The 26,078-nt window shown below is 45.3% G+C and overlaps 1 protein-coding gene across 6 annotated transcripts in view; it reads right to left on the reverse strand.

Annotated features, from left to right (window-relative positions):
• Positions 1-22,678, reverse strand: part of dse (dermatan sulfate epimerase) — a 33,303-nt gene extending 10,625 nt beyond the window's left edge. For 2 of the 6 annotated variants that reach the window (XM_061753389.1, XM_061753387.1), the window contains exons 1-3: positions 22,519-22,678; positions 20,984-21,415; positions 3,353-3,606 (exon numbers count right to left, since the gene is read on the reverse strand). In XM_061753389.1, coding sequence (XP_061609373.1) covers positions 3,353-3,606; positions 20,984-21,415; positions 22,519-22,556 — 724 coding nt within the window. In that variant the 5' untranslated portion in view covers positions 22,557-22,678. Of the gene's footprint in view, positions 1-3,352; positions 3,607-15,920; positions 16,060-16,186; positions 16,463-20,983; positions 21,441-22,518 lie in introns of those variants that run through there. The other 4 variants (XM_061753388.1, XM_061753392.1, XM_061753390.1 and 1 more) reach the window with 4 other exon arrangements.
• Between the last annotated feature and the right edge of the window lie 3,400 nt (positions 22,679-26,078).

A 26,078-nucleotide genomic window follows, 5' to 3' on the forward strand; every position in this document is an offset into this window, starting at 1 on the left:
TGTACCCCCAGGGCACACAAACAAACAACCATTCACACTCACATTCACACTGACGGGCAATTTAGAGTTGATGGATGGATGGATAATTTCTAAATAATTTCCAATAAACACAGCCATCTTAACAAAACATAATTACAGACTTACATATTACATATTCAACAAATAGTAGACAAAGCACGGCTCAAAGGCCCCTTATGATGACGACAAATAATTGACTCAGGTTTCCCTTGCCCGGCCGGACACAGGCCACCGGGGCCCCCCACTGGAGCCAGACCTGGAGGTGGGGCTCGAAGGCGAGCGCCTGCACCCATGGGGCACGGCCGGGCACAGCCCGAAAGGGTAACGTGGGTCCCCCTTCCCATGGGCTCACCACCTGCGGGTGGGGCCTTAGGGGTCGGGTGCAGTGCGAGCTGTGCGGTGGCCAAAGGCGGGGACCTTGGCGATCCGATCCCCGGCTACAGAAGCTGGCTCTAGGGACGTGGAATGTTACCTCTCAGTCAGGGAAGGAGCCCGAGATGGTGTGTGAGGTCGAGAAGTTCCGACTAGATATAGTCGGAGTCGCCTCCACGCACGGCTTGGGCTCTGGTACCAGTCCTCTCGAGAGGGGTTGGACTCTCTTCCACTCTGGAGTTGCGCACGGTAAGAGGCGCCGAGCAGGTGTGGGTATACTTATTGCTCCCCGGCTCGGCGCCTGTACGTTGGGGTTCACCCCGGTGGACAAGAGGATAGACTCCCTCCGCCTTCGGGTGTGGGGGGCGGGTCCTGACAGTTGTTTGTGCCTATGCAACAAACAGAAGTTCAGAGTACCCACCCTTTTTGGAGTCCTTGGAGGAGGTGCTGGAGAGCGCTCCCGCTTGGGTCTCCATTGCTTTGCTTGGGGACTTCAATGCTCACGTGGGCAATGACAGTGAGACCTGGAAAGGCGTGATTGGGAGGAACGCCCCCCCGAGCAAAACCCGAGTAGTGTTCTGTTATTGGACCATAACGAACACCATGTTCAAGCATAAGGGTGTCCACACGTGCACTTGGCACAAGGACACCCTAGGTCGCAGTTCGATGATCGACTTTGTGGTCGTGTCATCGGACTTGCGGCCGCATGTCTTGGACACTCGGGTAAAGAGAGGGGCGGAGCTGTCAACTGATCACCACCTGGTGGTGAGTTGGCTCCGATGGTGGGGGAAGATGCCGGTCCGACCTGGCAGGCCCAAACGTATTGTGAGGGTCTGTTGGGAACGTCTGGCAGAATCTCCTGTCAGAAGGAGTTTCAACTCACACCTCCGGCAGAACTTCAACCACGTCTCGGGGGAAGGCGGGGGACATTGAGTTCGAGTGGACCATGTTCCGCGCCTCTATTGCCGAGGCGGCCGACCGGAGCTGTGGCCGTAAGGTGGTCGGTCCCTGTCGTGGCGGCAATCCCCGAACCCGTTGGTGGACACCAACGGTGAGGGATGCCATCAAGCTGAAGGAGTTATTAAAAAATAGTTTAGTTGCTATCTCCATACATGACTGCAAGTATATCTTTTTTTCAAAAAATCATAAAAAATAAATGGTAAATGGGCCGCACTTATATCGCGCCTTATCTACATTATCACAGCGCCCAAAGCGCTTTACAAAGCCTCACATTCACCCACTCACACATTCATACACGAAATGGCTCATCGGCATTTCAGGTGCAAGGTTCATTTAAATGTGATTTGCATATTCGAATGTGGGCGTGGACAGGGAGGAGTCGGCTCCTCCAACGTGTGTGCTCATTTCCAAGTTGATGGGAATGTACGAAGGAAATGTGCTCGGATTCATGAGTACGCAGTTTCATACAACTGTATATTTTTGTGCGTACGACGTTTTCTGGATTTGAGCGTACGTCATGTTTTAGTAGGAAATCCACGCAAGTCTCTGTACATGAAGCCCCAGGTCTCCAACATAAGAGCTTCCATTCCAATCTGATGTGGCATTTCAAAATAAGTCCCCAACAAGCTATCCCACCAGGAACAGGTCCTCCCATGTCAAACTGGGCGAGTTTTACTTTGCAAGACTACCTGATGTGTTTTTTGTTTATTGGCGTATCAATGTTATTATGGTTTGTTAACGCCAAAGAACTGAGATTTGGTTAGATTTTGAAGAAAAACATTTCTAAATAATAGCATTTTAATAACAATAATCAAGCAAGTTTCGTTGTTAAAAGTTCCCACATGCAAAATATTGCTTTACATTGTTTTGTGTTTGAATGTTTACTTTGAGGTGGCACGGTGTACAACTGGTTCGAGCGTCTGCCTCACAGTTCTGAGGACCAGGGTTCAATGCCCGGGCCCACCTGTGTGGAGTGCCAGCGTGGGTTTTCTCCAGGTACTCCGGTTTCCTCCCACATCCCAAAAACATGCATCAATTGGAGCCTCTAAATTGCCCGTAGGTGTGAATGTGAGTGCGAATGGTTGTTTGTTTGTATGTGCCCTGCGATTGGCTGGCAACCAGTTTAGGGTCTACCCCGCCTCCTGCCCGGCCGGTGACAGCTGGGATAGGCTTCAGCACGGCCGCGACCCGCGTGAGGAGAAGCGGCTCAGAAAATGGATGGATGGAGGGACGTTTACTTTGAAGAGTTCCAGTGACGAATGCGAAAGGTGGTAAAGAGAAATAGTGTTGCACGATATGTGAATCATGTAATAAATAATGTAATCATAAAAAAAAAAAAACTTAATGTATATTTTCTCCAAAACCATAAACAGGATTAGCGTTGTATTTACCTCAGTAAAGAAACCAACCGTTTTACAGATGTCTGGTAGCGCTTTATTGCTATTTAGATAAGGAACACCATGAAAACTAGAAAAAGACAAATATTAAAAGTGGCAAAAGTGGTCAGAGAGGACTCATGGTTGTAAAATCGTTCATTTACTCAAACAGAGGACGATTTTGGTGAAGGAAGTCCATCCATCCATCCATCCATCCATTTTGTGAGCCGCTTCTCCGGCTTCTCGCGGGCGTGCCGGAGCCTATCCCAGCTATCTCCAATTGGTCATTTGTTATTAACAGAAATGTCTTGCTTCAGGTCCCTGTGGGATGAACCTGCTACTATTTGCTCCCCAAATGAAGTCATTGATTCGCAAAACTGCCCCTCAAAGAAAGTTATTTCGAGTTTTGGATATTGGCAAATTCCACCCAATACTTACTGTATCACCACCAAACTAAACTTGCTACAACCCTGTAAACGTCAACCAAGCTATGCCTCAGTGGAAAATATGAAATATATGCAACATGATGAGCAATAAGGTCAATTCTTCTACTACCCAACAATTTTAGTCACTGCGACCATGGAATCCTGCAGGCTAAAAAGACACTTTATAAAATTCGTACTGACCTTGAGTCATATAAACCAGGCTTCCTGTGAGCAAAGCCACACAATTAGTTGGCTGATGGTTGTGTAGGTATTGAAATCCCCAGCCACGACTATAAGATTTCTCATACATGAGATGAGATGTCTTGCCGATCACCTGGAGAAATCGCTCCTGTTGGTCCTTGTTCAAGTATTCAAAAAGGAAGTCATAAGCAGTGGCAAACCCAACCAAAGAGTGTGCCACAGGAACTTCATCCCAGGGGGCATCCTTCACCAACCTGTGGACAAAACAGAGGATTTGAATCAGCAGAGCCATGAGACAATTTGTTCAGTAGTATTTGTGACGATGGGCTCCTCCCGACAGGGATCGCCACAGCAAGTCACTCGCGTGATTTGTTTGGAACAGTTTTCACACAGGATGCGCTCCTGATGCAAGCCTCACATTAACTCCAGGACACTGAAAAAAGGCCTTCATTTTTGGTTGTGCGGGATTCAAATGTGGTACACTGACAGCAAGCAGGAAATTATTAACTGTGACATTTTGCAACACCAAAAATGTACCACCATCATGGATGGCGTCACATCAGTATATTGTACGAAACCTTTTTAAAGGAAAAATGTTTCAATTGTTAAAAAAATAGAAGATAAAAATAGAATCAAGAAAAAAATACAAGCACACTAAAGTCCATCCCTTTACCAAGGCTTAAGCAACTGTAACCAGAGAAATCAGAAAGAGAACAAATCTAACTTTAATATTGTCCATTTGTTTTCATGTGCTGATATCAGCCGGATACTACAGTTGGAAGTTCACTGATTTCAAGCACGAGTGTTTGCCGCCACTGAAGTATTCAAGTACATGCGGAACGTCACGTGACCAAACAGGTGAGCGGACTTCCAATGTATGCTGCGCTAACGAGCATGACAACTGGTTGATGACATGATAGTTGGAAGCCTAGCTTGCTAAAATTTCATTTTCTTTATCACTGGTGTCTTCGGACAAACGTTAAATATATCGCATGGTATTGGAACAATGTACAAGACGGTGGCTCCCGGCGGTGCAGCGGCTTCTCGAGCTCCCGGGATTAAGCCCCTTGATAACGACTTTGAAGTCGGTTTTAGTGCCAGCTTAACGTCAAGACGAACTATATCAATTTAGTGAGAGTTCAAGGACAACTATTCCATCTACGTTGACAAGTACTCTCAGCAGACTGAAACTAAACGGTGCACAAGACGCAGAGATGCCGGCAAGAGGAAGCGATGCTCACAGAAGCAAGAGCGGGGCAATCGAGACGGCTGGCTAGCTCAGCAAATGGCTAACAAACTGCCAATACCATCACTCTTCCTTGCCTTCCTTTGTTAACTGGCTAATAAAATAGACTTCGCCTGAGGATGGGTGACGTCAGAATTGTTCCGTGCTCTGCCTCACGGAAACATGCCTGACTCAGCCTTAGAGATCAACGGACTAGAGCTCTCCCGGGACTCCCGATTGTGGAAAAAAAATTCCATGGTGGACTCTGTAGACTAGAGGAACTAGAGCATTTGTCTTGGGTCAAATTGTCTTAGGTCTTCAAGATGTGGCCTAATCGTGTGGTCGCTTGCGCTCTAGTATTATCTATGCTTTTGTGTTTTTCTTTCATCTTTGGAGACATTACGTGATTCACTTGCATAAGGGAAGACTTGCTCAACATTAGGGAGTCTACCCCGGACTTTCTTTCACCAACTTTCACAAATCCGCTCAGTTTCTTTCCTCTCAGTTACTTACAGGAGCAGCAGCCGCGGTGTATGGAGCATGGAGGCGAAGACGACGCAGGGGGTTAGCGAGCCGGAGTGCAGGTCAAGCTCCGTAAGAGAGGATTTCGAATGCCGATTCACCTCGCAAATCTGTGCTCCCTACTCAACAAAATGGACGAGCGTCATCTTCTCACAAAGACCAGTAAAGACTTTGGACGTTCCCCCGCCCTGTGCTTTACAGAGACATGGCTTTCTGAACGTGTCTCCAACGGTGCCGTAATGCTTCCGGGCTTCCAAATACACCGGGCTGACCGCGTCACAGAGTTAAAAAACAAAAGGATATGCTTCTATATGAACGAAAAATGGTGTACCGACGTCAGGGAGTCCAGACCTGGAGTCGCTGTTTTTTAACTATAAGTCCTTCTACTCGCTGTGCGAGTTCGCCTCTTTCATAGTCGCTGGTGTCGACATTCCTCCTCAAGCTAACATGAATGCCACCCTGCTAATGCTCGCTGAACAGGTAAACGAAGTTGAAAAAAAAGCACTCAGATTCACCCCTCATTATTCTTGGGGACTTTAACACCCTTGACGACTTGCACGCTGCCAGAACTAAGACAAGAGCGTGCAAAATACTATCGGACCCTCCACATCCCAGTCACCGGCTCTTCCAGCTCCTTCCCTCAGGTCGGCGCTACCGATCAATGCAAACTAGAACTAGTAGACATTCCAACAGCTTCTTCCCTCTTGCGATCAACTTCTTAAACAGCTAACCTACAATTCCATTACAACATGCTGGCAATTTTTTGTGTTTTTGTCACATTTCTGCCGGGCCAATTATACATTACTCGTGCACTCACTGTAGTAGTCTCGCCACGCTGCACCGTTTGCATATCTGTTGTTGACCAATACTGGCCACTCATGCCAGAGTAGCATCTGCCCCACTTGCACACTGACAGAGGAGTATCTGCAACATTTGCACAATCGACATTGTCCCAGATGATCGCGCTACTCGTCACTTTAAACCGCATCCACTCCTTGAAGTCTCGCCGCCCTTTGCACAATGGTCATTGCACCGGACTATTGCAATATTAGTCATTCGAACTGCTCTAAGTGCTAGAGGACTCTGCCTCTTTTTGCTCAATTGTCAAAAATAAATAAATAAATACCATTGTACCGGCATTACCAGATAACTAGCAACCCTTTATTGCTCAGTGACTGTTTTTCTCAATGTCTTTATGTCTCAAAAGGGTTCTCTGTCAATTGACTGTCTGTTGTCGTACTAGAGCGGCTCCAACGACCGGAGACAAATTCCTCGTGTGTTTTTTCTACATACTTGGCGAAATAAAGATGATTCTGATTCTGATGAGACATGGGAAAGCACTGGAGAAGGAGCAGAACACAAGAGGATCTAATCTTTTTTCCCAGGCAAGAGTTGGATCAAAAAGAGTTAGAGCCGGTGTACCACGGAGGTCCCTAAATACAAGCAGCACATCAACCGTCCTACCAGGGAAAACAACATTCTAGACCACTGCTATAATACGCTAAATGACACATACCGTGCTATCCCCCATGCTGCGCTGGGCTCGTCTGATCACTGCTTAATTCACTTAATACCAACATCCAGAAAAAAACTTAAACGTGCGAAGCCTAAGGTGAAAACAGTGAAGTGGACCAATGAAGCAAGGTTAGAACTTCAAAGCTGTTCAGACTGCACAGACAGGAGTGTCTTTGAAACTTCCCCCGAGCCCCCGCACATAAAATTAAGCAATCTGGAAGACTCTAAGGAGTACAATAATAATAATTCTTCACGCAGAAAAACTTATTTACACTACATGTTGATGTACAAATTTAAGATTCAAATAATTTCTTTGCTTTTTTGTTCTGGCCTCCAACTTGAGCCAGGCCCTTCTTCTTCAGTAACTTAAACAATACTTGAACAAACTATTATCCTTGTCTTCTGATTTCAAAACGACTTATCCCTCAATTTGTTGTGTAATGGCAATAATATGAAACATTTCACTGTTCTAACGGACCTCTGAGGGAAATCATAACTACAATGCGGCCCGAGACAAGAATGAGTTTGACACCCCTGGTGTAGAAGATGCTTCCATTGTGAAAAGAAGGGACATTGGATCAGAGACTGTCCGAAGAAGATAAATAAAAGGATGAGACATTTGCACTCATGGTGGCGATCGATGGTGGGGGGGGACCCAGTTCGTCCGACCTCTGGCTGATTCCCGGCGGGCCCAAAGACAGAGCAACGCTTGACTGGTGATATACAGGCGCACATATTGCATTCAACATTGCTGTTGCTTTGGTTATTTTTTGCAATGAAGACACGCTTGGCACTGATAACCCTGCTCCGCTTAGGCTCGTTATTTAATTTACAGTCACCACCAGACATTCGTTTACACACTTATGGCGTTAATGTATGCAACTGTGAAGTATAATTGATAGATCCCTTTGAATACGAAAGATGTCCTTCCATCACAACAACCATGATTAATGCAGATTGGAAAATTGAACTAGCTGAAATGTAGAATCCTTACTTGTAATTGTCTGAGGATCTATTCCCCGTGTAGATGTTTGGTCCGGGACCTAAGGTGTCGCAGTTTGGAACTGCCTGAACAAATCTACAGTAGGCCTGAGGGCTAAGGGACGGTGATCGAGGAACCGCCCGAAATATAGGACAGTTATTTGTAATTTTGGAAGGTTTCGAGAAACTATTCACTAGCGGACATTTGGTCTTGGAAAATGAATTAAACTGCATTAATTGACGATAGAGAAATTTAAATAAAATAAGTTTGATTATTTTGGGGGGATTTTGATTTGGTTAATTCCGTTGATATGAATAAATGAGCCCTGCGATTGGCTGGCGACCAGTTCAGAGTGTACCCCGGGCATAGCCAGCACACCCGTGACCCCGTGAAAATGCTAACTGCTTACTGCTCACAGTGTTAACAGTTTTGTTTGAAACAATGTTTGTTTCAAATGCTGTCAAATGCATTTCTAAAATGTAACACCAAGTGATTTACAGACATTAAAAGGATGAGACAAGCTTTAAAGGTATTCGAGACTGAAGACATAAGACTATCTGACTGACAAGACCTGTGTTCAATGACTTGGTGTGAGTGACTGTGCAGTCTGCTGATGACTGATGTGCGTGTGCGTATGTGTATGTGTATGTGCGGGGTGTTTGAGAGTGATCCATGACTCGCATCTTTTTGAACTCTGACTGTAAACCTATTCTTCACCATGACGAGGTTGTCACTCTGCTCCCGTCTGTTATCGCCGTCTGTAAATGTGCAGCGCACACCGACATGTCTTTGTCAACCGTCGAGATCTTCAAGTTCCTGGGAATTACAGTCTCTAAGGACCTGAAGTGGGAGACCAAAATCAACTCCATTCTCAAAAAGCCCCAGCGGAGGATGTACTTCCTATGGCTTCCGAGGAAGCACGGCCTGCCACAGGAGCTGCTGAGGCAGTTCTACACAGCGGTCGTCGAATCAGTCCTGTGTTCTTCCGTCACAAACTCCGACTGCAACGGACAATCAAAACAGCTGAAAAAATTGTCGGTACCCCCCTACCCACCATTGAGGACTTGCACGCTGCCAGAACTAAGATAAGAGCATGCAAAATCCTCTTGGATCCTCCGCATCCCGGTCACCGTCTCTTCCGGCTCCTTCCCTCAGGTCGGCGCTACCGATCAATGCAAACCAAAACTAGCAGACATTCCAACAGCTTTCTTCCCTCTTTCCATTAACGTCTTCAACAGTACATTAACGGAACAGTAAACTCACAACTCCATTGTAATATGCTGCCAATTTTGTCTCGAGATTGTTGTCACATCTCTGTGGGGCCAATTATACATTACTCGTGCACTCACTGTAGTGGTCTCGCCACTCTGCACTACTTGCATATCTGTTGTTGACCAATACTGGCCACTCATGTGCTTGAGAAGTAGCTGCACCATGTGCACACATTGGCCACTGTTCCAGATTATCGCACTACTAGTCACTTTAATACAGTGGCCTGGAAGTGCAAAACAATATAACAAAAAACCGAAACACTTTTACATTTCAGAAAACACATTAACAAAAGAGGTGGCACGGTGACCGACTGGTTAGAGCGTCAGCCTCTCAGTTCTGAGGACCCGGGTTCGATCCCCGGCCCCGCCTGTGTGGAGTTTGCATGTTTTCTCCGGGCAGTCCGGTTTCCTCCCACATCCCAAAAAACATGTATGCTAGGTTAAGTGACAACTCTAAATTGCCCATAGGTGTGAATGTGAATGCAAATGGTTGTTTGTTTCTATGTGCCCTGCGATTGGCTGGCGACCAGTTTGGGGTGTGCCCCGCCTCCTGCCCGATGATAACTGGGATAGGCTCCGGCACGCCCGCGAGGAAAAGTGGCTCAGAAAATGGATGGATGGACATTAACAAAAGCAGAAACACTTTTTCAATAGAGGAAACAAATTACAAAAGACAAAACACCTGGAAAGGGAACGTCCCATTTTATGAACCATAAAAAGATAGATTGAGAGTTAAGGAAGAAGCAGGTTTTGAAAGAGAGATGATGCTGGCGAGAATTAAGGGTAGTGGGGATATTCCTCGGGACCTCAACCGCCAGCAAGAGAACAAAATCTCGCAGCCGCCACGGTGCCGCGGCGAAGCGGCGCAGACAAGAGGTGAGGATTTGCTCCTATATTCCTACGACTCTTGCAGTAGGTAAAAAAAGACCCACGCAGTACTTTTCAGGACTGTCAACTGTACTTTGTGACAAGCCAACAGACATGGCAAAGACTTTCTGTGCGGCGTGTTATAAAGCTACTCCGACCTCCTGATCGGCTCAAACGTGCGGTTTGACGATGCCAAGTTCCGTTGGGTGCTCCTGTACATCGAAAACCTCCTCCTCCTACTCATATTCCAACACGTTGCTCGCCATTGCGTATAGAGTGTAGCGTGCTGTGTTTGCCAAATGCAAGGTCACTTCCGGTAGCCCTTGTGGTGGATAGAGTACACCCCGGTGTCTTGAGCTTCGGGTATGTTCGGGGAGTGCTCAACACGCGTAATAAAAACCTCATTTTTAGCTAAACTATAGTTCACAACTTGCTGGAAGTGACGTGCATGTATTACATAACATAAACAATGCAAATATGAATCTTAACGTAACATCTTTGTCATGTGACATTTAACTCATCCTAGACTGCCTTAACCCCAAACCTAGTCCTAAATCTAAACATAATGAACTTCTTAGTTTTTAAAATTATATTTGGGAAGGACATCTCGTGACATCTGCGTAGCCTACCCTTCCCGCGATGCAGGAGCCATGTTGAAGCAGGGCAGGTCTTGGCGAGAAAGGGTGTGGGATTTCTAAGAATGTCTGTGAAATAGGACATTCCCTCTTTTTAAATTTGTTTCGTCTTTTGGAAAAGTGTTTCGGCTTTTGTTAATTTGTTTTCTGAAATGTAAAAGTGTTTCACAATTAGTTTTATTGTTTTGCACTTCCAGGCCACCGTACTGTAAACTGCATACATTTCTTGAAGTCTCTGCGCCATTTGCACAATGGTCACTGTACCAGACTATTGTTCTATTAGTCATTTCAAACTGCTCTAAATTGCTCGAGGACTCTGCATCATTTGTATCAGCACTACCACATTACTGGTAACCTTTTATTGCTCAGTGACTGTTTTTATGTCTCAAAAGTATTCTCTGTCAATTGACTGTCGTACTAGAGCGGCTCCAACTACCGGAGACAAATTCCTTGTGTGTTTTTTGGACATACTTGGCAAATAAAGACGGTTCTGATTCTGATCCTGATTTGACTGTCAGTTGCCGGACGCACTATCTACTCCTCTACTTTATAAACATAGTTTATAAAACCCAATGAGGAAACGGATCAAGCCCACAGTCAAAAGTGTCACGGTATGGCCCAGTGATGCAGGCTCTGTGCTCCAAGACTGTTGCAGTGTGAAGCGGCTGGGATGAAAATCAGCCCCTCCAAATCAGAGACCGTGGTCCTCAGTCGGAAAAGGGTCGCGTGCCCTCTCCGGGTCGGGGATGATATCCTGCCCCTAGTGGAGGAGTTCAAGTATCTTGGGGTCTTGTTCACGAGTGAGGGAAGAACGGAACGGGAGATCGACAGGCGGATGGGTGCGGCGTCTGCAGCGATGTGGACTTTGCATCGGTCCATTGTGGTAAAGAAGGAGCTAAGCTCGATTTACCGCTCGATCTACATTCCTACCCTCACCTATGGTCACGAGCTGTGGGTCACACGCTGGAAAGACTCCCAGCTGGCCTCGGAGCTCCTCCTCCGGAAGAGCTGGAGGAAGTGGCTGGGGAGAGCGAAGTCTGGGCGTGCCCGCTAAAGCTACTGTCCCCGCTAAAGCTACTGTCCCCGCGACCCGACCTCGGATAAGCGGAAGATGGATGTATGGATGGATTACTATTTTACACAACATTTCAGGCTAACGCACTTATTGTTAAAACTTTTATTACTGAAGAAAACACCTTAATTAGGGCCTACTGTATGTCTATGTTGTTTAAAGTTCAACAGTAAATAAAGTACTGTCGATGCTATTCTTCTCTACGTACCTGGCCCGTGAAATCCCTTTTTACATATGTGAAGGTTTTTCAAAACAAAGTCATGCAATCATTAACTAATTCGATTTACTCAAGAGTAATTCAGTAACTAGCTCAATAACTATAATATACTTTTTCAAAGGTCCCCATCCATCAGAATCGATTTTTTCTCCTGTTTTATGCATAACATTGGTCAAAATAAGTCTGACATGGCTTCAGTTTGACATTTATGTGGTTTGTCGATTGAATGCAAAAGTCAAAAGGCTTGCAAAACAGGTGGATTTGAAATTGCTGACATTGTGATGTAGTTTTGTCAATTCCTATTCAAGTACCTGCCCACTTTGTGTTTGGTCGCCACCCACCTAACGCAGCTAAATGGCGACGTGCTATTTCTGGGTTGATCAAAGCTCATTCACATGTCGCATAATAATGAGAAATGCGACCATTTCAAATGGCAGGCGGAAAAGACAAACTTGAAAATTGAAAAACAGTGATGTTTTTAAAGTGACCTTTAAAGTAATTGACACAAACGCTGCACATACATCACAAATGTAAATGATCTCGAGTCAAATAAACAAAGCAATATTAAACAGTAACTAAATATTAAACAGTGGCTCTTGCATTGGTGCGTTCACCCTTGTCACAGTAAAATCCAATGGTGGCATAAAAAAAAAAACGATTTTATTTTTTTAAGTTTGCTTTGTGGAGGTCAGCTTCAGAATGATTAAGATCTGCATGTTTACAGTCAAAGAGGTGTCCCTATCCTAGTCTTCCATCATACTGCAATGAACTATTCATAATAAATCATTCACATGCTAGAGGACTCTGCATCTTATTGCACAATTGTCCCCAATTTTTTTTTACCGGCATTACCAGATAACTAGCAACCCTTTACTGCTCAGTGACAGTTTTTTTTTTTTTTGGCCAATGTCTTTCTGTCTCCAAAGTGTTCTCTGTAAATTGACTGTCTGTTGTCGTACTTGAGCGCCTCCAACTACCGGAGACAAATTCCTTGTGTGTTTTTTGGACATACTTGGCAAATAAAGATGATTCTGATTCTGATTCTGATTCTGACATCTGTATGTTTCATTTCCTTTCAGTGGACGAAACAGGGTTCTGGAAACAGCTGTGAAACATACTTCCTGTATCAAAGCCTCATCAACGAACAATGCGTTGTTATTCAAGCTCATGCGACAATGTGAAAAATATGGCAGCCAAACTGGACACTATTATTGTATTTATAAATCTCTCTAAGAAAAACAGATGAAAAAGAATGAGAACCCAGTGAAAACTCAAAAGTAGAATGATCCTAAAAAGAACATTTTGGGGGGAAAATATGGCTAAAACTATTTTTAAACCGTGTGAGACTTCAGCTCAATAAGTGTTTTGCTTTTTCTTTTGCTTTTTGTGTGTTTTTTGGGGGAGGGATGCCACAACAGAAGGGTACCGGTGACAGCAAAGAGGTGTTAAGTGTGATGACCATCATGCTGAAAAGGAAACTAATTAAAAGTCGTACACTGCAATTATAAAAGCAATTAGCAACATTTTGTTTTAATGTGAAGAGACTCGCCACCCAGGCAGATATAATCATCCTATTTTTGTACCATACACATTCTCCATGTGTCATCATTTTGTTTGTTTGGGAGGGGTGTGGGGCTGTAAGCATTTGGGTTTGACGTCAAAAGATGAATATGAAACAAGAGCTTTTAGTTCTCGCACATTCATTTTAATCTAATACAGCTTGGATGCTTAGTAGGATGTCCCAATCACATTTTTCTGCACCGAATCCCTGTCTTTGATTTGAAGGATCTGCCGATAGTGTCCGATCCGATACCTCTACAATGCATTAAAAAAAGAGCATGCATCCAAATTTTCTCATGTTAACATATGGACATATGTGTATGTATATAGTTATGCATGCAGATAGTACAGATATTGAACTACTCAAAATATGTATTGGCCCAATTCAGACAACTTCCGTCCATCCATTTTCCAAATTCAGCTACTGTGGGCCAAAGTCGAAGAAGAAGAAGCGGTTGAAAGCGGGTTGTTCGGCAGAAAGAGAAGAGGAAAGCACAGAGCCTAGAACTGAATGTGGGGACTTTGAATGTTGGGACTATGACAGGAAAAATCTTGGGAGTTGGTTGATATGATGATTAGGAGAAAGGTTGCTACATTGTGTGTCCAGGAGACCAGGTGGAAAGGCAGTAAGGCTCGAAGTTTAGGGGCAGGGTTTAAATAATTTTACCATGGTGTAGATGGGAAGAGAAATGGAGTCGGGGTTATTTTAAAAGAAGAGTTGGCTCAGAATGTCTTGGAGGTGAAAAGAGTATCAGATCGAGTGATGAGGCTGAAACTTGAAATTGAGGGTGTTGTGTGTAATGTGATTAGTGGCTATGCCCCACAGGTGGGATGTGACCTAGAGGTGAAAGATCAATTCTGGAAGGAGCTAGACGAAGTAGTTCTGAGCATCCCAGACACACACAGAGAGAGAGAGAGTCGTGATTGGTGCAGATTGTAATGGACATGTTGGTGAAGGTAGTAGGGGTGATGAAGAAGTGATGGGTAAGTACGGCATCCAGGAAAGGAACTTGGAGGGACAGATGGTGGTAGACTTTGCATAAAGGATGGAAATGGCTGGAGTGAACACTTTTTTCCAGAAGAGGCAGGAACATAGGGTGACCGACAAGAGCGGAGGTAGAAGCACGCAGGTGGATTACATCTTGTGCAGACGATATAATCTGAAGGAGGTTACCGACTGTAAGGTAGTGGTAGGGGAGAGTGTGGCTAGACAGCATAGGATGGTGGTATGAAAGATGACTCTGGTGGTGGGGAGGAAAATTAGGAAGACAAAGGCAGAGCAGAGAACCATGTGGTGGAAGCTGAGACAGGACGAGTGTTGTGCAGCTTTCCGGGAAGAGGTGAGACAGGCTCTCGGTGGACGGGAGGAGCTTCCAGAAGACTGGACCACTGCAGCCAAGGTGATCAGAGAGGCAGGCAGGAGAGTACTTGGTGGTGGAACAGAAGTACAGGAAATCATACAAGGAAAAAGGTTAGCTAAGATAAACTGGGACACTGAGAGGACCGAGGAGAGGCGAAAGGAATACATTGAGATGCGGCACAGGGCAAAGGTAGCGGTGGCAAAGGCCAAACAAGAGGCATATGATGACATGTATGCCAGGTTGGACACTAAAGAAGGAGAAAATGATCTATACAGGCTGGCCAGACAGAGGGATAGAGATGTGCAGCAGGTTAGGGTGATTAAGGATAGAGATGGAAATATGGGGACTGGTGCCAGTAGTGTGCTAGATAGATGGAAAGAATACTTTGAGGATTTGATGAATGAGGAAAATGAGAGAGAAGGAAGAGTAGCAGAGGCAAGTGTGGTGGACCAGGAAGTGGCAATGATTAGTAAGGGGGAAGTTAGAAAGGCATTAAAGAGAATGAAAAATGGAAAGGCAGTAGCTCGTGATGACATTCCTGTGGAGGTATGGAAGCATCTAGGAGAGGTGGCTGTGGAGTTTTTGACCAGCTTGTTCAATAGAATTCTAGCGCGTGAGAAGATGCCTGAGGAATGGAGGAAAAGTGTGCTGGTGCCCATTTTTAAGAACAAGGCTGATGTGCAGAGCTGTGGGAACTATAGAGGAATAAAGTTGACTCTTTCCCACACAATGAAGTTGTGGGAAAGAGTAGTGGAGGCTAGACTCAGGACAGAAGTGAGTATTTGCGAGCAGCAGTATGGTTTCATGCCTAGAAAGAGTACCACAGATGCATTATTTGCCTTGAGGATGTTAATGAAAAAGCACAGAGGTCAGAAGGAGCTCCATTGCGTCTTTGTCGATCTAGAGAAAGCCTATGACAGAGTACCCAGAGAGGAACTGTGGTACTGCTTGCGGAAGTAAGTTCCTCTGAACGAGAAGAAAAGTTGAGAAGAGCAGAACATCCATCCATAATTTTCTGTACCGCTTATCCTCACTTGAGTCGTGGGCGTGCCGGAGCCTATCCCAGCTATCTTCGAGCGAGAGGCAGTACACCCTGAACTGGTCGCCAGGCAATTGCAGAAGAGAAAACAGAAAAATACAGGAAACGGCTTCAACGATTGAAAATGGCTTCTCCGTCTCCATGAGCCGAAGTCAACAAAATACTCAGGGAAGCTTTGCACACATCCCTAAGAAGAACCCTGTTGTTCCATACAGCAGTAGCTGAGGAAGTGCGTACAAAGTACAAAAAAAAAAATTATCAAAGAGAGAGAGTCACAGACAACTTATTGCAGCAGTAGTCACCAGCAAAATCCTGAAGTACAGGCTGCAGAAATGGGCACAGGAGGTAGGTACTTGGATTTTCAAGGAGATGGAAGAACCTGGGAAATGAAAATGTCGGCTTCGACGAGAGGAAGTAATACACTGGAATTCAAGGGACCACCTGCAATATGGAAACACATCGAGCAAGGAAATGAGAGAAAAATTCCCAGATGTGACAAATATGCATTTTTTTATATTTTTTTAGCGATGGGCCCTGCACACAATACAAACAGCGTAGAAACATTTACCTTTTTTGCACAGGTGGCACACTGAAGAGGAGGGCTGACAGGCTTGTCAGCCAGAGAGTTGCTATTCCCACAGCAATGTCCCTCTACCAAGTTCTGAATGATGGTCATTCAAAGGTGAAATTGTTTTACATGCAGGAGCAAGATGTAGATGATGCAGTGAAGGAAATGCCAGCTGACCTTCCAGCAGTACAATCCAAAATGAGGCTTCACCAGGTATTCACTTGACCGTGATTCTTATTTAGTTGCAGGACTTTGAACTGACTTGTTTATGACTGATCTTGCCTTGCCAGGTGATGAACTCTTTCACCTGGAAAAATGCTCTACCGCGACATCAGCTGCATGTGTTCTGCAAATGGGAATCTGGAATGTAATTGCCAGAAAACCAAAAGCTTCAGCTTTAATTCCAGAGATGACCACGCAGAAGACTTAACACACAGCACACCAGAAGGAGAGCAGTGGCATACTCCAGAGGTTGTGGGTAAATGGTGGGCCTTGCCGTATGAGGGACACATCTACCCAGGGATCATCCGAGAGGTGAAGGAGACCCACTGCCAGGTGAAATATATGCACAGAGTGGGGGGAAAACTGCTTTTTCTGGCGGTTGGCGATTAATATAAATCAAGTCATATGTGAAATCAAATGGTTATTCAGAGAGAATGTTACTTTATTTACTTAATGGAAAAGGATGCTCAGTGTTGGTAACCGTATTGTAAACACCCAAATAAATCACGTCATAAAAATTGTACCATTGATCTGTAAGATGAGCTAATGAAGCCTTTGATAGTTTATTCCCGATTATTGATGAATATGTTGCAGAAAATCAGAAAAGTGAAGGTTTACTTTTCAAGCCCAAATGTCCTCCAATTCTGGGATGAGCATTTATTAGTTTCCCGTATGTCTTAAGGCTACGATGACCTCCATGCAGCCACAGAGGTTGCGGGGTACGTCACGTGCGTGACTTCTGCTCATCTAACAAACGACACTATTGACTGAGGACCACAAGCTTGCTGGTCACAAAATAATTCACACTTGTTCAACCTCTAAAGTTAAGAGTCGTTTGAATATGTCACAATTGCAAACCTGTCTGACGTTCTCACTACCCGTTGACGAGACAGAGATTTGATATCATGTCTTTCAACTTGCGCTGAGGGGTGAGTTTTTAAGCTGCCGCTGTGGTTTCTTTGTATTATAATGGCTAATTATTGAGAATCCGAATCGATCAGTCGAACGGAACAAGGTTTCTAGAGGGGAGTGAGAAAAGATGAGGAAAGTAAATCATGACATACAGTATCTAGAACAATGGCACATTAGATGTGAGTGTTGTATGGGGCAGTAGTGCCACACCCTGCGAAGGAAGGACAGGACAAGATCCCCGATCCACCCCGATTTGCGATCACGTGATCAGATCGGGACATCCCTAATGCGTAGACCATTTTTATTGTATTATTTGTCACAAAACAACAATTTGTATTCTTCTTTTGTGATGCCTTTTCCATAGCTTTTTCAGTTTTTGTTTGGTTTGGTGGGTTACTCCCTTTAGTCTCTTTTTTAGCAAGTTCTTTTGGGTTTAAGTCTGGAGATCGACTAGGCTCATCGAACTTTCTACTTTTTTCCCCTAATGAACTTCTTAAATTTGTTGTTTTGGCAGTAGCCCTTGATGGTGTAGTTGTACATTTGCCTGACTTTGGTGCAGGCAGTGTGGGTAGAGTTCCCACTCAATGACAGAGTGAATGGTTGTCTGTCTATGTGTGTCCTGTGACTGTGATGACAACTTTTGCAACCTTTTGCAAATGTTTTGGAGTGGTTTCCCTTCCAATGCAAGAAATGCAATCACAGCTCTCTGGTTTGATGGGCATCCAACGAGGATGTAATTTCCAAAAATGCCTGACAGAAAACAAAACTTAAACAAAACTTTATTTAAATGAAGCTTCAAACAAGTATTTAAACTAGAGAATTTCTGAAAAAAATCATCCATCCATCCATCTTCTGAGCCGCATCTCCTCACGCGGGTCGCGGGCGTGCTGGAGCCTGTCCCAGCTGTCATCGGGCAGGAGGCGGGGTACACCCCGAACTGGTTGCCAGCCAATCGCAGGGCACATAGAAACAAACAACCATTTGCACTCACAGTCACACCTACGGGCAATTTAGAGTCTCCAATTAATGCATGTTTTTGGGATGTGGGAGGAAACCGGAGTACCCGGAGAAAACATGCAAACCCCACACAGGTGGGGCCAGGGATTGAACCCGGGTCCTCAGAACTGTGAGGCTGACGCTATAATCAGTCGGCCACCGTGCCGCCTGAAAAGAATCAATTATTAGTAAGTTAAGTTAAATTGGTCTCATTGTTTTTGTCCCTCGTATATAATTCTTGTAGTAATTAGCGCCAATCTATTTTTACTCCATGAATACAACAGTCATGAATGTTAATTAAAACATGCTATAGCGGTTTGAATGCCTGCCTCACAGTCGAGGTACTGCGTTCGTACTTCCTTTGTGGAGTTTGCATTTTCTCCCTGTGCCACACCTGGGTTTTCCCTAAGTACGCCGGCTTTGCCACAGTCCAAAAGATGCATGTTAGGTTAATTGAAGTAAACTGTCTATAGGTGGTACACTCGCCTGACTTTGGTGCAGGCAGCGTGTGTTCAGTTCCCACTCAGTGAGTGCGAATGGTTGCCCGTGTCTATATGCGCCCTGCGACTGACTGGCGACCAGTTCAGGGTGTACTCTGCCCCAAGTCAGCTGGCATAGGTTCCAGCGCCCCGCGACCCTAACCAGGATAAGCGGTGTTGAAAATGGATGGATGTCTATAGGTGTGAATGTACCTGCCTTTCACCCAAAGTCTGCTGGGATAGTCTCTAGTTCACCCGGAACCCTAATGAGGACATATATAAAAATGGATGGATGCCTATACAGTTACTTTTTCGATGGCAAATGTCTTACCCTGTAACTTTTTATTTGAATGTACATTGCAAAAACTCAAAATCTTACCAGAATATTTGTCTTATTTCTACAAGCCCAATTCCAATGAAGTTGGGACGTTGTGTTAAACATAAATAAAAACAGACTACAATGATTTACAAATCATGTTCAACCTACATTTAATTGAATACACTACACAGACAAGATATTTAATGTTCAAACAGATCAACTTCATTATTTTTAGCAAATAATCATTAACTTGGAATTTTATGGCTGCAACACGTGCCAAAAAAGCTGGGACAGGGTCGTGTTTGCCGCTGTGTTACGTCACCTTTTCTTTGAACAACATTCAATAAACGTTTGGGAACTGAGGACACGAATTGTTGAAGCTTCGTAGGTGGAATTCTTTCCCATTCTTGCTTGATGTACAGCTTCAGCTGTTCAACAACAGTCCGGGGTCTCTGTCGTCGTATTTTACGCTTCATAATGCGCCACACATTCTCAATGGGAGACAGGTCTGGACTGCAGGCAGGCCAGTCTAGTACCCGCACTCTTTTACTACGAAGCCACGCTGTTGTAACACGGGCAGAATGTGGTTTGGCATTGTCTTGCTGAAATAAGCAGGGGCGTCCATGAAAAAGACATTGCTTGGATGGCAGCATATGTTTCTCCAAAACCTGAACGTACCTTTCAGCATGAATGGTGCCTTCACAGATGTGTAAGTTACCCATGCCATTGGCGCTAACACAGCCCCATACCATCACAGATGGTAGGGTTAGGACTTTTGAACTTTGCGTCCATAACAGTCCGGATGGTTCTTTTCCTCTTTGGCCCAGAGGACACGACGTGCACAATTTTCAAAAACAATTTGAAATGTGGACTCGTCGGACCACAGAAGACTTTTCCACTTTGCATCGGTCCATCTTAGATGAGCTCGGGCCCAGAGAAGCCGGCGGCGTTTCTGGGTGTTGTTGAGAAATGGCTTTTGCTTTGCATAGTAGAGTTTCAAGTTGCACTTCCGGATGTAGCGCCGAACTGTATTTACTGACATTGGTTTTCTGAAGTGTTCCTGAGCCCATGTGGTGATATCCTTTACACAATGATGTCGGTTTTTGATGCAGTGCCGCCTGAGGGATCGAAGGGCACGGGCATTCAATGTCGGCTTTCGGCCTTGCTGCTTACATGTAGTGATTTCTCTGAACCTTTTGATGAAATTATGGACCGTAGATGATGAAATCCCTAAATTCCTCGCAATTGTACGTTGAGGAACATTGTCCTTAAACTGTTCGACTATTTTCTTTTTTGCCACCTGTCCCAGCCTTTTTGGAACGTGTTGCAGCCATAAAATTCTAAGTTTAGGATTATTTGCTAAAAACAAAGTTTATCAGTTTGAACATGAAATATCTTGTCTTTGTAGTGTCTTCAATTAAATATAGGTTGAACATGATTTGCAAATCATTGCATTCTGTTTGTATTAATTTTTAACACAACATCCCAACTTCATTGGAATCGGGGTTGTAGGAAAAACTAATCTGAATACATGTAAATAAGACTCATCACGTAAAAAGTAACTTATTTTGACACAATTTTAACTTGTTTCAAGTTATTTTTTAACTTCAAATAGGTACGGGGACAAAATAAGTAGAAAATCTTTTTCCACCGCAGTAAGAAAAAAGAAGAAGTACTCCACTCAAGCGTGATCAGATTAGTTTTGACTATAAGTAAGAAATATTCTTGGTAAGATTTGTAGTTGTTTTGTGTATGTAACATGTTATTGGAATAGTCTTTTGACACAACCCTTTTTAGAGAGACCTTGTTGGTGTATGCGGTATTCTATTCAGAAATGATGAAAGATGATGAAAGATGATGAAAATGTACCAACTAGGCTGAGCTGCCATCCTCTCCATGTAGTCCTTGGCCAATTCAAGTGCTCCGGCTCTGTGTGGGTACAGCAGGCAGAACATGGACAGCACACCCAGATTGTTCCCGTAAACCTCATTCCATCGGGCACTGAACTCTGCGGGGCTCCAGGGAGGCAGGTACTCTTCTGGGCGTTCAAGCATGGTTTCGCCGGCCTCGCGGATCCGTCTCGCCATCTCCCTATGAGTGCTTCCGGCCGCTAGCTGAAGCTCTACTACGGCTGCCTGATGGAAATACAGCATCGGGTGGCCTTTGTAGTCGCCTCCCACGAAGGGGATTCCTCCGCTTGGGTCTGCTGCGGTCGGAGCCAGCAGGAGCAACGGCAAACTTAAGAGGAAGACTGTAGGGGCCCCACGTGTGTGGGTTCTCATTGTCTCATCAGAGAGGGGGCTGCAACATTGCCAAAAGAGTTCAGCTAAGAGAGGGAAAGGATTGGAAGAAGTCAGCCAATGCTCTGCACAAAAGCCCCACATTCTGAGAATAATCAGATACAGCTGTCGAGCCTTTCCGAAAGAGAGAGCCCAAAACGGAAAGCGTTTGCCGTCCGAACTGTAACATCGCGACGACATGGGCAACCGCGGATGTTCTATTCCCATTTGCAGATCGGTTTATCATATTCATCGGAAGATAAACATTTGTCAATCAGACGAAGAGGACGAGACGAGCAGGCCTGGAGGTCACGAGCGGTCCGTTCCTCAAGTAACATTACTGCGCTCAGCTGAAAGTCTTAAAACCAAACTGCTGCGCTTTACACAATTATTAGCGCCGGCCTTCTGTTTTCAAGTGAGTAAATTCCATGAGCTTAGCAGAGTTCTTGGCACGAGCCACCTGGAAAACGAGAATACAGACAAACTACTTGCGAATGCCGAGGTGTATTCTGTTCCTTTTGGTTTTCCATCGCAACGGCCGTTTGTCCAGATGTGCCCCGCGATCGGCCGCCAACCGGTTCGGGGCGTACCCAAATCAAATGTTGCAGAAGCAAAACTGAGCTTTGAAGCAGACACCGTTTTTCATTTAGGCCATCCAGGTCTTCATTTTTGGACAGAATATTTGTATTGAAAGACGACCATTTGCGGGCAATTGAGAGTCTTCAATCAATGTGATTGGGGATGTGGGAGGACAAAGCCCACTCGGGAGGGGCCGGGATTTGAACCCGGGTCCTCAGAACTGTGAGGCAGACGCGCTAACCAGTCGCCACCGTGCCGCCTGACCGACGTAGTTGGTCGTAAAGCGGTGGGCAGCTGTGGAACGCGGGCCCTGCGAAACTGAAACGCAAGCAACATCGTCTCGGGGATAACTGTCAAAATAGTTTGAAGTGGAAAAACACACACGTCATAATGCATACTGTGGCATGGCCGCTGGGGTCCGTGGGAAATCCGGGAGGTAAATACTTTTCTATCATGCCAATAATAGCAAACGGTCATACAAAAGCAGCCTTGTTCTTATCGAGTCCCGATGAAAAGTGCGGAGGAATGCGCCTACGTTCGCCTTACCTGTCAAAGCAAGAGCTCACGGAGTTGACTCTCGTCATGGCAAATGTCAGCGGCGTTGTCAGGTGAAAGCGAAAAAAAAAAACCCAAAGATTTGATGAGCCAAGCGAGAGCAGTGGAAAGGAATGTAGGGGCGAGGAGGGAACAGCATGCGAGTAAGTAAGTGTGGATGGGTTTGGAAAAGGGGGCGGGGGGAGGGGGATTTTAAAGGAGACCTTCACTTCTTCAGCGCCCTCCGACCCGCGGATGCAGCCGCTTGGACTGATTCCCTTACACTTTTGGTTTTTTACCTGACTATTCCAATGCGGCGGCGGCGGCGGCACGGTGACCGACTGGTTCGAGCGTCTGCCTCACAGTTCTGAGGACCCGGGTTCGATCCCCGGCCCCGCCTGTGTGGAGTTTGCATGTTCTCCCCGTGCCTGCGTGGCTTTTCTCCGGGCACTCCGGTTTCCTCCCACATCCCAAAAACATGCGTGCTAGGTTCATTGACAACTCTAAATTGCCCGTAGGTGCGAATGGTCGTTTGTTTGTATGTGCCCTGCGATTGGCTGGCGACCAGTTCAGGGTGTTCCCCGCCTCCTGCCCGATGACAGCACGCCCGCGACCCAAGTGAGGAGAAGCGGCTCAGAAAATGGATGGATGGATGGATATTCCAATGCGTGATATGAATTTCATTAAGAACTTGGGGATCAAGAGATTGCGTGTGGTCTGTTCAAACCTGCTGTGGAATTAAGAGCTCAGACTCGAGTCAGTCTGCTTCCCTGTTGTTGAACAAGGCCAATGCAACCACACAATTGCAGACATTCATTCATTCATTTCCCATACTGCTTATCCTCACGAGTACGACAACAGACGGTCCATTGGCACAGAACACTTTGGAGACAGAAAGACATTGACCAAAAAAACAGTCACTGAGCAGTAAAGGGTTGCTAGTTATCTGGTAATGCCGGTACATTTTTTTGTTTTTGACAATTGTGCAAAGAGATCCAGCGTCCTCTAGCACTTAGAGCAGTTGGAATGACTAATCTCGCAATAGTCCGGCGCAAGGACCATTGTGCAAAGGGCGGCGAGACTTCAAGGAGTGTATGCGGTTTAAAGTGACGAGTAGTGCGATAATCTGGGACAATGTCGATTGTGCAAATGTTGCAGATACTACTTCAGTCGATTGTGCAAATGGTGCAGATGCTACTCAGGCACATGAGTGGCCAGTATTGGTCAACAACAGATATGCAAATAGTGCAGAGTGGCGAGACTGCTACAGTGAGTGCACGAGTAAAGTATAATTGGCCCCGCAGAAATGTGACAACGAACTCAAGTCAAAAAATTGCCAGCATGTTGCAATGGAATTGGAAGTTAGCTGTTTAAGAAGTTGATCGCAAGAGGGAAGAAGCTGTTGGAATGTCTGCTAGTTCTAGTTTGCATTGATCGGTAGCGCCTACCTGAGGGAAGGCGCTGGAAGAGACGGTGACCGGGGTGCGGAGGGTCCGAGAGGATTTTGCACGCCCTTGTCTTAGTTCTGGCAGCGTGCAAGTCCTCAATGGTGGGTAGGGGGGTACCGACAATCCTTTCAGCAGTTTTGATTGTCCTTTTTTGTAGCAGCACCAAACCAGACTGTGATGGAAGTACACAGGACTGATTCGATGACCCCTGTGTAGTACTGCCTCATTAGCTCCCGTGGCAAGCCGTGCTTTCTCAGAAGCCGCAGGAAGTACATCCTCTGCTGGGCCTTTTTGAGGACGGAGTTGATGTTGGTCGCCCACTTCAGGTCCTGAGAGACTGTAATTCCCAGGAACTTGAAGGTCTCGACGTTTGACACAAGGCAGCTGGACAACGTGCGGGGCAGCTGTGACGAAGGATGCCTCCTGAAGTCCACGATCATCTCTACAGTCTTGAGCGTGTTCAGCTCCAGGTTGTGTCGGCCGCACCACAGCTCCAGCCGCTCCGCTTCCTGTCGATATGCAGACTCGTCATTGATGAGGCCGATGACAGTGGTGCCATCTGCAAACTTGGAGGTGGGAGTTGAAACTCCTTTTGACAGAGGATTCTGCCAGATGTTCCCAGCAGACCCTCACAATACGTTTGGGCCTGCCACGTCGGACCGGCATCTTCCCCCACCATCGGAGCCAACTCACCACCAGGTGGTAATCAGTTGACAGCTCCGCCCCTCTCTTCACCCCAGTGTCCAAGACATCCGGCCGCAAGTCCGATGACACGACCACAAAGTCGATCATCGAACTGCGACCTAGGGTGTCCTGGTGCCAAGTGCACGTGTGGACACCCTTATGCTTGAACATGGTGTTCGTTATGGACAATCCGTGATGACCACAGAAGTCCAATAACAGAACACCGCTCAGGTTCTGATCGGGGGGCCGTTCCTCCCAATCACGCCCTTCCAGGTCTCACTGTCATTGCCCACGTGAGCTTTGAAGTCCCCCAGCAGAACGATGGAGTCCCCAGCGGGAGCGCTCTCCAGCACCCCCTCCAAGGACTCCAAAAAGGGTGGGTACTCTGAACTGCTGTTTGGTGCATTGGCACAAACAACAGTCAGGACCCGTCCCCCCACCCGAAGGCAGAGGGAGGCTACCCTCTCGTCCACCGGGGTGAACCCCAACGTACAGGCGCCGAGCTGGGGGGCAATAAGTATACCCACACCTGCTCGGCGCCTCTCACCATGGGCAACTCCAGAGTGGAAGAGAGTCCAACCCCTCTCGAGAGGACTGGTACCAGAGCCCAAGCCGTGTGTGTAGGCGAGTCCGACTATATGTAGTCGGTACTTCTCGACCTCACACACCAGCTCGGCCTCCTTCCCTGCCAGAGAGGTGACATTCCACGTCCCTAGAGCCACCTTCTGTAGCCGGGGATTGGATCGCCAAGGTTCCTGCCTTCGGCCACCGCCCAGCTATACATACATATATACATATACATACATATATACACCTACATATATATACACATATACATAAATATAGACATACACATAAATATACACACACATATATACATACACATACATGCACACATTTACATACATACATACACACATACATAAATATATATATATATATATATATATACATACGTATATATATATATACATATATATACATATACATATATATACATATACATATATATACATATACACATATATATACATATACATATATATACATACACATATATATACATATATATATATACATATACATATATACATATATATATATATACATATATATATACATATATATACATATATACACATATATATACATGTATATATATATGTATATATATGTATATACATATACATATGTATATATATATATATATATATATATATATATATATATATATATATATATATATATATATACATATACATATACAGAATCAGAATCAGAATCAGATTCAGAATCATCTTTATTTGCCAAGTATGTCCAAAACACACAAGGAATTTGTCTCCGGTAGTTGGAGCCACTCTAGTACAACAGACAGTCAATTTACAGAACACTTTGGAGACATAAAGACATTGACAAAAAACAATTGTGCAAAAAGATGTA

This window comes from Phyllopteryx taeniolatus, chromosome 18 (assembly GCF_024500385.1).
Source record: "Phyllopteryx taeniolatus isolate TA_2022b chromosome 18, UOR_Ptae_1.2, whole genome shotgun sequence".
In the NCBI taxonomy this organism is placed as follows: domain Eukaryota; kingdom Metazoa; phylum Chordata; class Actinopteri; order Syngnathiformes; family Syngnathidae; genus Phyllopteryx; species Phyllopteryx taeniolatus.